Below are 14547 nucleotides of genomic sequence, written 5' to 3' on the forward strand. Positions count from 1 at the left end.
CGAGGGTTTTCGGAATAGTCCGGAAACGAAGATTGATATATAGGATGACTTCATTTGATTACCGGAAGGTTTTTCGGAGTTACCGGGAATGTACCGGGAATGACGAATGGGTTCCGGGAGTTCACCGGGCGGGGGGGGGGGGGCAACCCACCCCGGGGAAGCCCATAGGCCATAAGGGTGGCGCACCAGCCCTTAGTGGGCTGGTGGGACAGCCCAAAAGGGACCTATGCGCCATAGAGATAAAAATCAAAGAGAAAAAAAAAGGGAGGTGGGAAGGAAGGGAAAGACTCCCACCCACCAAACCAAGTCCAACTCGGTTTGGGGGGGGGGGAGTCCTCCCCCCTTGGACTCGGCCGACCCCCTTGGGGCTCCTTGAGCCCCAAGGCAAGGTCCCCTCCCTCCCACCTATATATACGGAGGTTTTGGGGCTGATTTGGGACGACTTTTCCACGGCAGCCCGACCACATACCTCCACGGTTTTTCCTCTAGATCGCGTTTCTGCGGAGTTCGGGCGGAGCCCTGCTGAGACAAGGTCATCACCAACCTCCGGAGCGCCGTCACGGTGCCGGAGAACTCTTCTACCTCTCCGTCTCTCTTGCTGGATCAAGAAGGCCGAGATCATCGTCGAGCTGTACGTGTGCTGTACGCGGAGGTGCCGTCCGTTCGGTACTAGATCGTGGCACTGATCGCGGGATTGTTCGCGGGGCGGATCGAGGGACGTGAGGACGTTCCACTACATCAACCGCGTTCACTAACGCTTCTGCTGTACGATCTACAAGGGTACGTAGATCACTTATCCCCTCTCGTAGATGGACATCACCATGATAGGTCTTCGTGCGCATAGGAAATTTTTTGTTTCCCTTGCGACGTTCCCCAACTGTGGCATCATGAGCTAGGTTCATGCGTAGATGTCTTCTCGAGTAGAACACAAAAGTTTTTGTGGGCGGTGATGTGCGTTTTGCTGCCCTCCTTAGTCTTTTTTTGATTCCGCGGTATTGTTGGATTGAAGCGGCTTGGACCGACATTACTCGTACGCTTACGAGAGACTGGTTTCATCGCTACGAGTAACCCCGTTGCTCAAAGATGACTGGCAAGTGTCGGTTTCTCCAACTTTAGTTGAATCGGATTTGACCGAGGAGGTCCTTGGATGAGGTTAAATAGCAACTCATATATCTCCGTTGTGGTGTTTGCGTAAGTAAGATGCGATCCTACTAGATACGTGGTAACATCCGCCCCTCTAACGGTGACGTAGCTTCCCTCCAAGGAAGTGAACATCAAGATACATCCTTATCTCTCTTGGAGTTTCGGTTATTCCCAACCCTAACTCTCTACTTGTGTTAATCCTTATTACGTACTTGTATTTGATTATTGTTTACCGCTTGTCTTACTTCACTCTAAATAGCTTACTCCTTGTCATAGCAATTATCAGGCCTACACTCATATTCCGCACTTTTGCCTAAAATTGCTAAGTAATTATTAAAATTTGGAATTGTACCTATTCACCCCCCCTCTAGGTCCATCTCGATCCTTTTCAGAAACTCTTCGGAAGCTTCGGATCCCGTCGAAGGTAAAGATTCATGTCTGGAAGTCCTTGCTGGGTGCAATCCCCTGCTATGGTGTGCTCGCAAATCGCCACATCAAGACCAGCTCCCAGTGTCCCCTGTGCACAACAGATTGTGAAAGTATCAAACACCTCTTCTTCCAGTGCCCGCGGGTGGTGGAAATCTGGCGTATTCTCGGGCTGTCTAGCCTCATCCAAGAAGTTTGTACTTTGGAGAGGGACGGCAGTGCGGTCCTACAAGGCTTGCTGCTATCCAAGAGCTCCATCCGGTCGAATATCGCGGATGTTGGGAGGGGAGAAATCATCGCAACTGCTGTGTGGTACATATGGTGGGAGAGACGACAAGCCACAAATGGTGAGGAAGTCTATGAACCGCCCAGGTCTGCACATGCAATAACAGCACTAGCCAAGAACTTTTATAGGGCCAGGGGGAAGAAGCCGGGGGTCCTTCGCCACGGTTGGACACCACCAGGAGCTGGCCTATATAAGCTTAATGTCGATGCTTGCTTCAACATTGATTCTGGTACAGGGAGCTCAAGGGTTGTGATACGTGATGACAAGGGGACCTTCCTGGCGGCCTTGTGCAGTGACATTCCTTTTGCAGATGATGCGGGTTCGGCGGAAGCTAGGGGTCTGCGCGATGATCTTTTCTGGCTAATGAATTGGGCCTGCAAAAGCTTGTGGAGAAATCTGACTGTATGGAGGTTGCGGACACTATGCTAGAGGGAGGCAACTCGTTGGGACCGGCTGCTACAATCTATGAAGGATGTGCTTTTCTCGCTATTAACTTTAGCTTTATCCATTTCCAGTTTTGCCCTAGGGAGGCCAATATGGCGGCAGACATTCTTGCTAGGTATGCGGAACCAGGACCGGGCCGATAAAATTCGAGGCCCTGTGCGAAACTAAAAGATAGGGCCCCATCACACTAAAAAAATTACTCACAAGCAATTATAATGTATATATACGTATCTTGTAAAAAATGACTAATTATAATGTATATGTATCTCGCAGAAAATGACTATTGGCTACCTGTTTTGAAGTCGTGAAGCACCTGAGGGATGGAAGCCATGAAGCACCCGTTGTCATGAAAGTCATGAGGCAGTCAATCCTCTCGTGAGGAACAACTGTTGATGTAAAACACTCTCGCTAGGAACTGTCACCGTGTGCCCGTGTCGTCCGTCGCCGATCGATCTAATGATCCTAAAGACTGTCGTCGATCGATGTGACGATCCCGTTTTCTATAGGTTGTAGCCAGAGGCGGAGTCAGGGTTTTGATATAAAGGGATGTGCCGGAAAACAACATTCATGGAAGAAATTTTTATATAAAATGAATAAATAGTTTTCATCTATAGAATGCGCAAACGGCAGGATGGATTAAACCAATGACTACCTAAACTTATGGTAAATTAGCGCATTCGTGAAACTTCTGTTTGTTTTTTTATATAAAAACTTTAACAACGTTGATTGAGGAAACAAAATGCATTATAGTAGAAATTAATTATTTCCGAACCAACAAACTGAAGGTCAAAAAGGATTGAATGGCTAACCCAAGAAATTAGAGGCTCTTCGCGTATGTCAATCGGATGGGGAATGAATTTGGAAAACTGAGATGGCGACGTGAGCGCGCAGCCGCACGCTGCCATCGAATTTCTCCAGCCCTGGATGTAGCGACGGGGAACCAAGTGCTTTTGCCTTTTCCGATTGATCCAAGTCCAGAGCCATGTTCAAAAAAGAAAAAGTCCAGAGCCCCGATGACCCCCTTTCTGATCGATCCGGCAGCAGCCTGGCTCGACGCCTCGACTCATGCGCACACCAGCTGCCCGGGAACATGCGAGGCCTAGCGAAAGGAAGACCATTTAAAAACAAAATACATACCAGGCCTATATAAAAATTCGGGGCCTCAAATTTTATGGGCCCTGTGCGGGCCGCACATCCTGCACAACTATAGGCCTGATCCTGTGCGGAACCCACTAAAACTATAAAGTGGGTTGATGAACCTATGTATTAGCAAACGATGTAACTCTTTTTACACATGAAATATAAAGGCCAAACAGGCCTTCCCGGTTCAAAAAAAAGTTCTTAACTAGTGATTTCGCTTTCCCTGGGAGCTCCATACTTAGTTGGCATTCACTAGTTATTAGAGTCCCTATAAAAACTTGGATGCGAAGGTAAACACAATTGCACCGAATACTGCCGTCCGAGGTATGAACTGAGCTTCAGCTTCCACTAGTTGTGTGACTATCGAGCGCGCATATGAGTGGGGCGGTAGCGTGTCCAATCTTGAGTAAATATCCCGCTGAGCTACAAAAGAGTGCGGAGGAATCGGAAGACATCGCAGCACGGAGGGAGGGTCTCAACTTAATCCTGCACATACCATGTATGATGCAGGCATCCAGCCCAGAAATGGATCGGTCCACCACCCTACTGAATGAATGCTAGAGACGGAACGCTATGGTCACTTTCCACTTCTTACCGAATTAAAAAGTGTTACCGGAACACATTATAGCATACTGCTAATTTCTGATTACAGAAACCAACTCGATGCATACGCATGAAAACAATAACAATGACATATATTATCCGTCCAAAAAGGAAATGGTGGTTATAATCGATCGCATGCCATTCAACAATTATAAGTTGGTAATGCAGAAGTGCAAACTAAATCCATCAAATGCAGTTATAATGGTATCTCAATTTTTTTGAACGAATGGAAACAATTGTAAATTCTGTATGATGAAATTAGGTGCTGACTGTCACCCAAGCTATCTTCGACTAGTAGCCAATTGTAATTTGTCTTGATTAATGTAATTGTATTACCAACATATTACTGAAAGTCTTCAAATTTCCTCAAAACTTGCCACCGGTGAAGATGAAACTCTGGTTTGTTGGTAGTTATGCCTGAGTAAGTAAGAGAGAAAAACTATCGATAGTTAACACTAGAGGAGGAAGCATAAGTGAAGATAGCATGATGTATGTTATCATTAGAACCAATCTGCCATTACCCCAATAACAAGTAGGTGGTACAGTTTAATCGGAGCAATCTTGCCATGTACTCTACTCTGCAGTTTTTGCATCCATTTTCCTGCAGAGAAATACAAGGGAAATAAGATCACAATTTAACAACCATTAAATAAGGACCATAGGGATAAGCATACTCTTTGTATGAACAAATATCCTCGCGTATGACCTCTAGACTCTTTAGTTCCTCTTGATCGAACAAGACATCCTTAGAACAAAGTCATCAATTCAAAAAACAAATTAGTAAAAACCTTTGGGAGGCACAAACAGGAATTTTGTTTGAAGTCTGAAGCGGGACGACATACCAGATGGCTCAAATCTTCTCTCAGTTTTTCATTTACGAGAAAACAGTGCACAAAGTAAAGAACATACATACCACAATCTTCCCCGCTTTGTTGTGGCACCTACAATTTTGTTGAAGTATCATAACGGAAATCCTAATAATTAAGAAGCAACAATGTAGAACATAATACTCCCTTTGTTTCCAAATATAAGTCTTTTTAAATATTTCACTAGGGACTACTCCCTCCGTTCCTAAATATAAATCTTTATAGATATTTCATTAGTGGACTACATACGGATGTATATAGACATACTTTAGAGTATAGATTCAATTATTTTGCTCTGTATGTAGACCCTTAGTGAAATCGCTTAAAAGACTTATATTTAGGAACGGAGGGAGTACATACTAAGGGACCCGCTCGGTCGTGCAGGGAACGAGGCGGGTTCCCTAGGGTTCCCCCTCCTCCCTCCCCCCCCCAGCCGCCGCCGCCGGCCTGCCCGCCCCCCTCCCCCTCCTCCCCTCCCACTCCGCTGCCCCAGGGGCCCCGGATCCGCGCCCCAGGGGCCCCGGATCCGCGCCTCCTCTCCCCTTCTCCCCTCCCGCGACCCGCGCCGCCCCCGCGGCGGTCGGGCCGCGCCCCCCACCCTCCTGCCCGCTCGCCTCTCCCTTCCCTCCCTCCTCCAGCCGTCGCCGGTGCGCCACGCCGGCCCTTGGTCGGGCGGCCCCGGTGGCGGCGGGACTCCGGCCTTTCCCCTCCTGGCTCGGGTGGCGCGGGGCAACCCGGGGCATGGTGGTGCGTCTCGGCGGCAGCGGCCCGGCGCGGCGGCGGGGCTCCCCCTGGTGCGGCGTGGATGGTATCGGTGGCGTGGTGCTGCCGTTGGTGGCTGGGTAGCGGTGGCAGCGATCCGGACCTTCAGGTCCAGATCTGGACCCCCCGGGCCCGATCTGGGTCTGGTCGGGCCTGCCTCGTCGCCTCTGGTTAGTTTGGGGCGCGGCTCGTGACGGGGATGACAGCGTTGACATCGCATCGCTGCAGCATGATGATGGGAGCTTCACGAGCTTGTCCATGCCCGGCTGAGCTTTTGGGATGCATGAGGGTAGTGGCGGTGGCGGCCTACATGCAGCAGCACGGCAGCGGGGACTTTATGAGCCCCGGGACTTGGCCGGCGCTCGGCCGAGCCTTCTTGGCCTGGTGTGTCCTGGCTGCTGTGTCCGGTCGGCACCCGCCGATGGCGGTGGAGGACGCCCTCCGGGTGGCTGCGCTGCTGCTGCCCTTCGGTTCCAATGGCTCGGTGTGCTCTCGTTGTCGTGTCCGGACGGCGACTGTCTTGGACGGTGGAGGTAGTCCCCTCGTGTGTGGTTGTCCCCCTGTCAGATCGTGTCTTCGGGTGGTTCGCCTCAGACTGACCGGCCTTGCTACGTTGACCATGGTGAGACGACGATGATGATTGCAAGACCGAGGTGACGTTCGTTGGTGGATGGCATGCTTAGTGGTGCGTCTCTGATTGTCTAGGGGGTGGTGGCTTGGGGGTCGGGAGAAATCCTTGTCTTTTGACACCGACACGGTGACGCTTGAGAGTGTCACCCTTCCTTCCTGAAGGGTGTCGGGTGTGCCTCCTCCCCACGCCTCGGAGCGTACTGGGGGAAACCCTAGGACCTGTCCGGGCAGCAGTGTCGTCGTCGTCATTATCCTTCGTGAAGGTGCTGCTTGGTACGCGATGGATCAAGATGCTTGGATCGTGGTGGGAATATTCCGGAGGAGACGCAGCGGTTGCGGGTCATTATTGCTTTCGTTAAGCCATCGGTGTTGGCATTATTTTCTCTTTCTTTTCTTTTTTCACCGTTGATGTGCTGTTTTGGTCCAGCAGTGGTTTCATGTTGTATCATGTGGTTGCTATATATATATAGCGGGGCGAAAGCCTATTTCGAGGACTACATACTAAGCAAAATTAATGAATTTACACTCTAAAATATGTTTACATACATCCATTCCGTTAGTGGAACCTCTAAAAGACTTATATTTAACGGGAGGAGTAACAAATATATTTTTTCCAAAGGATGAAAATAGTCCGACTATCAAAAGTTAAACACTATACCTTAGGAAACTCAAGTTTGACTTCATTTATGAACTGCTCTAACTCTTCCCGCTCTTTGATTTTTAAAATATCAACAATGAATCTGATATATATATATACGCCAGCAATAAAGGGTTAACAAATATAGGACATCCAGAATAAGGGCGACAATGTGTTATAGACAATGCAAATATATATGTACTCCCTCCATCCATATATATAGGGCCTAATGCATTTTTCGAGATTGCCTTTGACTATTGATAAGATTAATTCTATATGAAATGTATAATGTGAAAATTATATCATTGAAAGGTTTTTTGACGTATGAATTTGAAAATATGCTTTGTGTAACTTGCATGTCATATATTGTTGCTGTTACATATGATCAAAATTAGCCTTGAAAAATGCATTAGGCCCTATATATATGGATAGAGGGAGTACATAAAAACAACTATGTGAACGTAAACTAAGGCCTATCGGGGGCGCTTTTGATGTCCACTCCATGCAATCTCCAACTAAATTGCACAATATTTTTTGAAATACTAAACACCTTGTTGGGCTACCAATATATATATATTTAAACATATCTCGTTTTAGTATCTTGAGTTGCCTACATGCAAAACCGTGCTACAACATAATATGTACACATGCTATCATATAGAGCATCATATTTGTAATTATTTTGAGGACTTAGTGAGGGAGAACATAAAGTGATCAAACCTGTTGATGATTGGTTGTAACCTCCCCGGTTCTGCCCCTTTAAGTGAATCCAGTAGCAGCATGCGAGGCCCCTTCTTAGTACCCAAGTACTTTGTCTTGCCAAAATTGCACAACACAAGAAGGCTCCAGTGTCCCCTATATATATACATTCAACGAAGTGAATATTTGGTATCATGCTGATCAAATAACTGATTCCGCAGGATAATAACGTGAGTACATACCAAAGAATAATAGGTACAAATACATATCGTCTTGTGAATATCTTCTTAGCTTTTATCCATTTAAGGATTCTTGATTTATTATCCCACTTGGTGTACATAGTAAACCACAACGAATTAAGGTACGCATATTCTTTCTTCTTTTCCTGAATACCCATGCATGACCAAACATCCCTACATAGAGAGTTGTAGCAGTACATTATAAGATTAACATTCCAATCAAAATAAAATGAAAACTAAGAACGTAAGACAAACACAGAACATACTCCATGCACAATTCAAAAGTATCAGTGTCTAGCTTCTCTTTCTTTGTTTTATCCCTCCTGTTAATGTGGGTTGACCTTTTTTTTAGAGGGGGTTGCTCTTGAAAGGAGGGTAATTCATTTTGCAAGCTCCGTCGTGTCTTAGCTTCACGGCCTTTGTTTTGGCACTCTACACATGGAAAAATAGAAATGACTTGGAGATAACACTCATGCATGTGCGCGCACGCACAGGCTTGCACACTCACACCATGTTAGACCACGTGAACAAAAATAAACACTCTTGTGTAATTATCTTGTACTATGCAGTAAAATCGTCTTGAAAAGCCAGATATAGGGGCGAACGTAAGACTAAAGTAAGATACAACATGTAACAGTTGCACAATTAACAACAAGTCATAAAGTCATCATGTTTACAATATGTATATGGGAAAGTATATCAAGAATTGTAAATCAAGCACTTACAAAATAAAAGTAAAAATCTGTTAAAAGAAAATGGTACGTACAACCCTGGTTCATGACAAGCGAACTAAGTTATTACTGTTTACAATGAAAAAATAAAGTGCATATCATATGAATAATGTGCTGTTATGTCATGCACCATATATAAATAAAAATATATTTTAGCAATGCTAAGAGCATCTCCAACAGGCGTCCAAAAAATACTCCGCGCGCTAAAAGATTCGTTTTTTTGGGCGCCTGATAGCTCCAACAGAGGCCGTAAAATTGTGCGCGCGTTAATTTTTTTGGGAACGTGCTGAAAAACGCTATCCCGCGCACTATATTTGGTGCACCGGCTTGCGCGCGCAGCAAACTCTGGGCTGTTGCAGGTGGGGTCGCTGGATTGGGCTGGGTTAGGCGCCGCACTAGCGCGCGTTTGTTGAAGATGCTCCGGTCCCCCGTTGTAAAAGTGCTACAGTGTCGCGATAAAAAAATATTGGGCACAAATTTTTTACGCTGCCGTTGAAGATGCTCTAAGCAACTTGACTAATGAATCAAGAGGAAGTGATTTGTTTCCTAGATGACAGAATAATTTCCCTTGTGCAAGAAATGCCTGTGTATGATTGGTAAACAACTTAGAATATGTGATTCTCCTGTGCACTAGGAAACATATCCAGTGAAACGATACAAAAGCTACAAAATAATATCCCATAATATGTTCGGGCAAACTTCTAGATTGTGCTAAAGACATATGCATGCAGCTATATTAAACTAATAGTGTGTTGTAATTGACATGAATAATTAGGCCACTGAAATTAGATAAGAGATAATGATTTCCAAAGATTAGTAACCCTCCAACTTTATGATATATATGTTGGGACAAATCCACCGACAACGAACATCGAGAAGCCCTCCGACGACGAACACCGTAAGGAGGTAGAAGGCGATGAACAAAACACACTTTCAATGACGAACGCCCCGGCCGACGAACGACTTGTATGTTGACCTCTATTCATCTCAACTTTTTCGAACACACATACATGAGGGTACACACACGCAGCATAACCTCGAAAAAACTCTCACGTCGACCGGGTGCATACCACGGTTCCCACGAAGATTATGGGCCTGTTTGGTTCTCAGGCAAGCGCTCGCTTAGCCTGGCCCAGCAAGAAAAAAAGCTTCGTAACCAGCGGTTCCCAGCTTTTTTCGTGTTTGAGCGAGCGAGCCGATTTGGCTCGCCTCGGTCGGCAAGGCTAGCTTTGCCTAACGATGCAATCAGGCGAGAGAACCAAACAGACCCTATATCTTTCTTAGGCCTCTCTCACTTTGCTCGGCACATATAGTCACCATGGCGCGGCAACAAACCAACACACACGGTAACACACCGGCTCCAGAACAAACAGTACACATAAGAGGTATTTATACCCGGAGAACACACGCACGCATTAACGAGACAAACTAGCTAGCCACAACGCACGACCACCACGCACGGCCACTGCCACATGACCAAGCCGCTAAGCAACTAACCTCTCCTTAATTCGCTCCAACGTCCAAGGACCAGGCCTATCATTCAGTCGACAACCGATCCATGCATGCTACTTCTCTTCAGCCACAACCATACGCAGCCACGAGCTCACCTGATGATGGAGGCTTGGCCATCACACGGACATTACCAACAGTTATACCTGCTCGCGGCTTATTCCGAACATGATAAACTAGACCAAAAATAGTTTAGCTTGGAACTACCAAACAACCACTAAATACAAGTGACGAGTGATTCGGTAGTCATACTACTTCGCATACATAAAATCATAATTATCGAATCTTGTAAAGCTACCGAAACAGAAGGACAATATTATGAACAGTGATTATATGCTATAAACGGTTGATTGATCACATCACCGATTAGTGCCTGAATACTAGCTAAGCAGCCTTACCATAGCCCTAACCCCTAGATGTGGTGCTGCTAGTAGTACTTGGCAGGTTTATGTATACAAGATACATACTTCCATAGGTGAAAAATTATTAAACAACAACGTGGTGGCTCTATGCCCTAGATGGTTAATCTATGCAAGCACCAGATATCACCATGAAACCGAGTCTTGAACATCTAATCACCATTATTCTTAGATATGAAAGACTAATCTGAACTGAATAAATTATACCACTGAAGTAGCTCATTGGATCTACTAACCTTTCAATAATCTTATGCATATGCAGCTCTATAATTTTAATCTTGATTCTGGGCGAGATATTAATCGATGTTTTTAATATATCTGACCAGACCCTCTAAATATCCATGTCGTATACAAGACATCCTTCAAATTAATACCATAAATTCTAACTTCTAAGGGGCTCATGATCCTAGGAATTCCTGTCCGTTTCCAAGAAGCAATAGCGTAGTCCAAACAGGGAGCATGCAGTCGTTGGAAATAACCAATAGAACCCGCCCAGAAGTATAATTTGAGGAGCTATTCCGAATCTTCTCCGTTTGCAAGAAATTAAACAAGGAGCAAACAACAACCTAACCTAATCTAATCCGAACAGAAGACGGGACTCTCAGAGTCAGAGACCAACAGAGAAGATCACGGGGGACGCCCAAGGCCCAACTCCACCGTGATGAGCAGATCAAGCTGATGGAAAGGGAAAAGGACCAGGTTGGTCGTCGATCGCGCGCTCACCTTGGTTGCTGCTGTCGTCGCCGTCAAGGTCGATGACGACGATCTCCTGGTTGCGGGCCTTGCGGCTGTGGCGGGTCATGGCGGCTCCCAGGGGATCTGGAATGGAGAACTCTATTTCTAGGGTTTGAACGATTTGGTTCCTAGCTGTACAAATAGGCGCTGGCGAGTTCAGATTTGGAAAGTGGTAGTGGCATGGGGGACGCGTCTTCTATCTGGCCTTTGCTTCTCTGGGTTGCCTTCTTGTTCCTCTCCATTTCTGGAGCCAAGATGAAAACGAGCTCCGGGAAAGCGCCCGCCTGTTCGTTCTTTTGAAACTCAAAAATCAGATGGACGACTAGAGTTGGTACGGGTAGCAAAGGTCTAATTTTTATTGTAAAAAAAGTGTCTCATTTCTCTCAGGGTCTTTTTGTGCGGATTTATCTCATTATTCCTGTTTTTTTCGAGAGCATCTCCAACAGCCGCGCTATCCGCGGCACGCTAAAAAACAGTTTGCAGCGTGTCATTTGTCTGTTTTGACGCGGTGGCCAACGCTGGTTCCAGCAGACACGCTAAAATGCAGCGTCCGCACGTAGCTCCAGCAGGCACGTTAAAATACAGCGTCCGCACGTAGCTCCAGTAGGCGCGCTAAAATGCAGCGCGCACGAGCAGCCAACGCTTGCCATATGTTGCATTTTTGACACATTTTGAACACAAAATAAATTTCAAACATCAAAACAAAGACATGGCATAATTTAAATCATACAAACAAGTTTATGATGACATAAAAAGTTCATGCCCACAAGATCATGCAACCAAGTTCATGCCCACATAAAAAGTTCACACCAACGAATGGCCCATCAAGAATAAAACCTCGCTCTTGTCTTCACAATACTACTAACAATGATTTTATTAGTACTCCTATACCACCCGTCACTAGTACGGATGTTTTTGCTATTATGCTCCATTATTGTATCTTGTCATGAAAGAGCAACTTTTGGAAAGTCCTATGAGGATCCCGCTTCACATCTCAATACCTTTGTTGAACTTTGTGATATGCAAAAGAAAAGGGACATGGATAATGATATTGTGAAATTAAAATTGTTTCCTTTTTTACTAAGGGAGAAAGCTAAAGCTTGGTTTTCATCTTTACCACGTAACATTATTGGAACTTGGGATAAGTGTAAAGATGCCTTTATTGCCAAGTATTTTCCTCCTGCTACGATCATCTCGCTTAGAAATCAAATATGAATTTTAAACAACAATATCATGAACATGTTGCACAAGCTTGGGAGAGGATTAAATTTATGATAACAAATTGCCCAAGGCATGGTTTAAACTTGTGGATGATTATCCAAAATTTCCATGTTGGCCTAAACTTTGTGTCCAGAAATCTTCTAGATACTGCTGCAGGTGGTACCTTCATGGAGATGACCTTAGGAGAGGCCACCAAACTTCTACACAACATCATGGCCAACTATTCTCAATGGCATAGCGAGAGAGCTCCAACCGGTAAGAAGGTAAATTCTGTTGAGGAAATCTCTACTTTGAGCAGAAAAGTGGATGTTCTTTCTAGTGATATGCTAATAAAAATACTCATGTTGATCCTAGTGATATGTCATTGTCTACCTTGATTGAACAAAATAATGATGCTATTGATGTGAACTTTGTCTCAAGAAATAATTTCAACAACGCTTATAGGGGTAATTTCAAGGGTCTTGTACATTTGTGTCCCTAACTCAAACCCACTACTCATATTTGCCCCTAATCTTGAAGCATGCTCAAATTTTCCCCTTCGTCATTAGGTGACCTTATAGAAATGCCCTTCTGTGCCGTTTCCGTTAGGTCAAAGTACTTTGACCGTTTTCCTCGTGTTTGTTGGACATTTTGCCCATTTATGCACATGCCACTTGCACGTGGGACCTACCCAGGAAAAGAAAAAAAACTTTCTCTCCCTCATCCCCTCTCTCACTTACACATGGACCCCACCAATATTACAAAAAGAACTCTCTCCCTCTTTCATAACCCCTCTCTATCTTTCCCTAACATGTGGGCCACTAGACCCACTGCCAGAGTGAACGCCTGTCCACACATCGTCACAACGAGGCTTGGCGGCTCGGCCAGCGGTCGTCGCCGATGAGGGGCAGTGCGCATGCGTGTGAGGGCCATGATGGCAGGGTCGGGTGGTCCGATGAAGGGGATGGATCCGCCGCTCGCAGCAATCGTCTGGGCAATCGTCTGAGAGCGCCTCAGAGCTTCCGACGACGACGTCGTTGTTAGCCACCACGGTCGGAGTCCAAATCCAGCCGAACGAGAATGTCCATGAGATTCTTAGGGTGCCTATCCTTCAACCTGTCTAGTGAATGAGGACTTGGGCCGCCGTAGACGATGCCTGAGATGGCGAACTCCGCCATGGTCGTCGCTCTTCCATCCTAAATCCGGCCGCCCTGAGCCATTCTTGACCTACTTGACCTCCGTAGCGTCATTGTGGAAAGCTCACGCCCCTACTTCCATCTTCCACTGCCCGATTTTGTGCCCCGAGCCCCCTGCCCGAAGCCGACAGCCATGACTGATCTCGGCTGGTTGTCCATGTGTGCCGCTGGCGAGCGCCCATCTACACTAAGCTGTGTCAAGTGAGCTTGCGCCTCGCACAGATCACATGGCTCGCCCCCTCCTCCCGCGGTCAACCCCTCCCCTACGGCGAGCAGCCAGCGAGCGTAGCCTCTGATGGTCGGGAACGTGTGGACCGGGTGTTGAGTCATGGCCCACATGGGAGGGAGAGAGAGGCATTATGAGAGAGTGAGAGAGTTTTTTTATTTTGTAATGTTTGTGGGGTCCACCTGTAAGTGGCTGGCCCATGGGAGAGTTGAGCTGACCTAGTTTTTATTTTATTTTATTTTTCAAGTGGGTCCCATACGTAAGTGTCACATGGAGTGAGGGGCAAAATGTCCAACAAACGTGAGGAAAACGGTCAAAGCCCTTTGGCCTAACGGAAACGGCACGGTAGGGCATTTCTATAAGGTCACCTAACGGCAGAGGGGCAAATTTGAGCATGCTTCAAAATTAGGGGCAAATCTGAGTAGTGGGTTTGAGTTAGGGACACAAATGTAAAAGACCCTAATTTCAATGCTAGGCCATATCCTGGCAATAATCCTCATGGTTATGGAAATTCTTATGTAAATTCTTGTACAAATTTTAATACCCTCTCATCTTGAGAACACAATTGAGGAATTCATTAATTCTCAAAAAGTTTTCAATACTATGGTAGAAGAAAAATTGCATGTTGTTGATACTTTGGTTAAAAACATGGATAT

General features: G+C 45.9%; 1 protein-coding gene across 1 annotated transcript; it reads right to left on the reverse strand.

Annotated features, from left to right (window-relative positions):
• Window positions 1-4615: 4615 nt before the first annotated feature.
• Window positions 4616-11336, reverse strand: LOC123442034 (probable ubiquitin-like-specific protease 2B). Its single transcript, XM_045118156.1, has 8 exons — window positions 11258-11336; window positions 8142-8307; window positions 7879-8049; window positions 7658-7792; window positions 6959-7040; window positions 4885-4983; window positions 4717-4787; window positions 4616-4643 (listed from the first exon to the last, which is right to left on the reverse strand). Exons 1-8 carry the CDS (start codon window positions 11334-11336, stop codon window positions 4616-4618), a joined length of 831 nt encoding a protein of 276 aa, XP_044974091.1.
• Between the last annotated feature and the right edge of the window lie 3211 nt (window positions 11337-14547).

This window comes from Hordeum vulgare, chromosome 3H (assembly GCF_904849725.1).
Source record: "Hordeum vulgare subsp. vulgare chromosome 3H, MorexV3_pseudomolecules_assembly, whole genome shotgun sequence".
Taxonomy (NCBI): domain Eukaryota; kingdom Viridiplantae; phylum Streptophyta; class Magnoliopsida; order Poales; family Poaceae; genus Hordeum; species Hordeum vulgare.

Coding starts and splice junctions, on each gene's coding strand:
- LOC123442034 (XM_045118156.1), bottom strand. CDS start 11,336: ATGACCCGCCACAGCCGCAAGGCCCGCAACCAGGAGATCGTCGTCATC. Junction 8,308..11,257: donor CGACGACAGCAGCAACCAAG/GTGAGCGCGCGA, acceptor TTCCATGTGTAG/AGTGCCAAAACAAAGGCCGT. Junction 4,644..4,716: donor GATATTTGTTCATACAAAGA/GTATGCTTATCC, acceptor ATTTCTCTGCAG/GAAAATGGATGCAAAAACTG.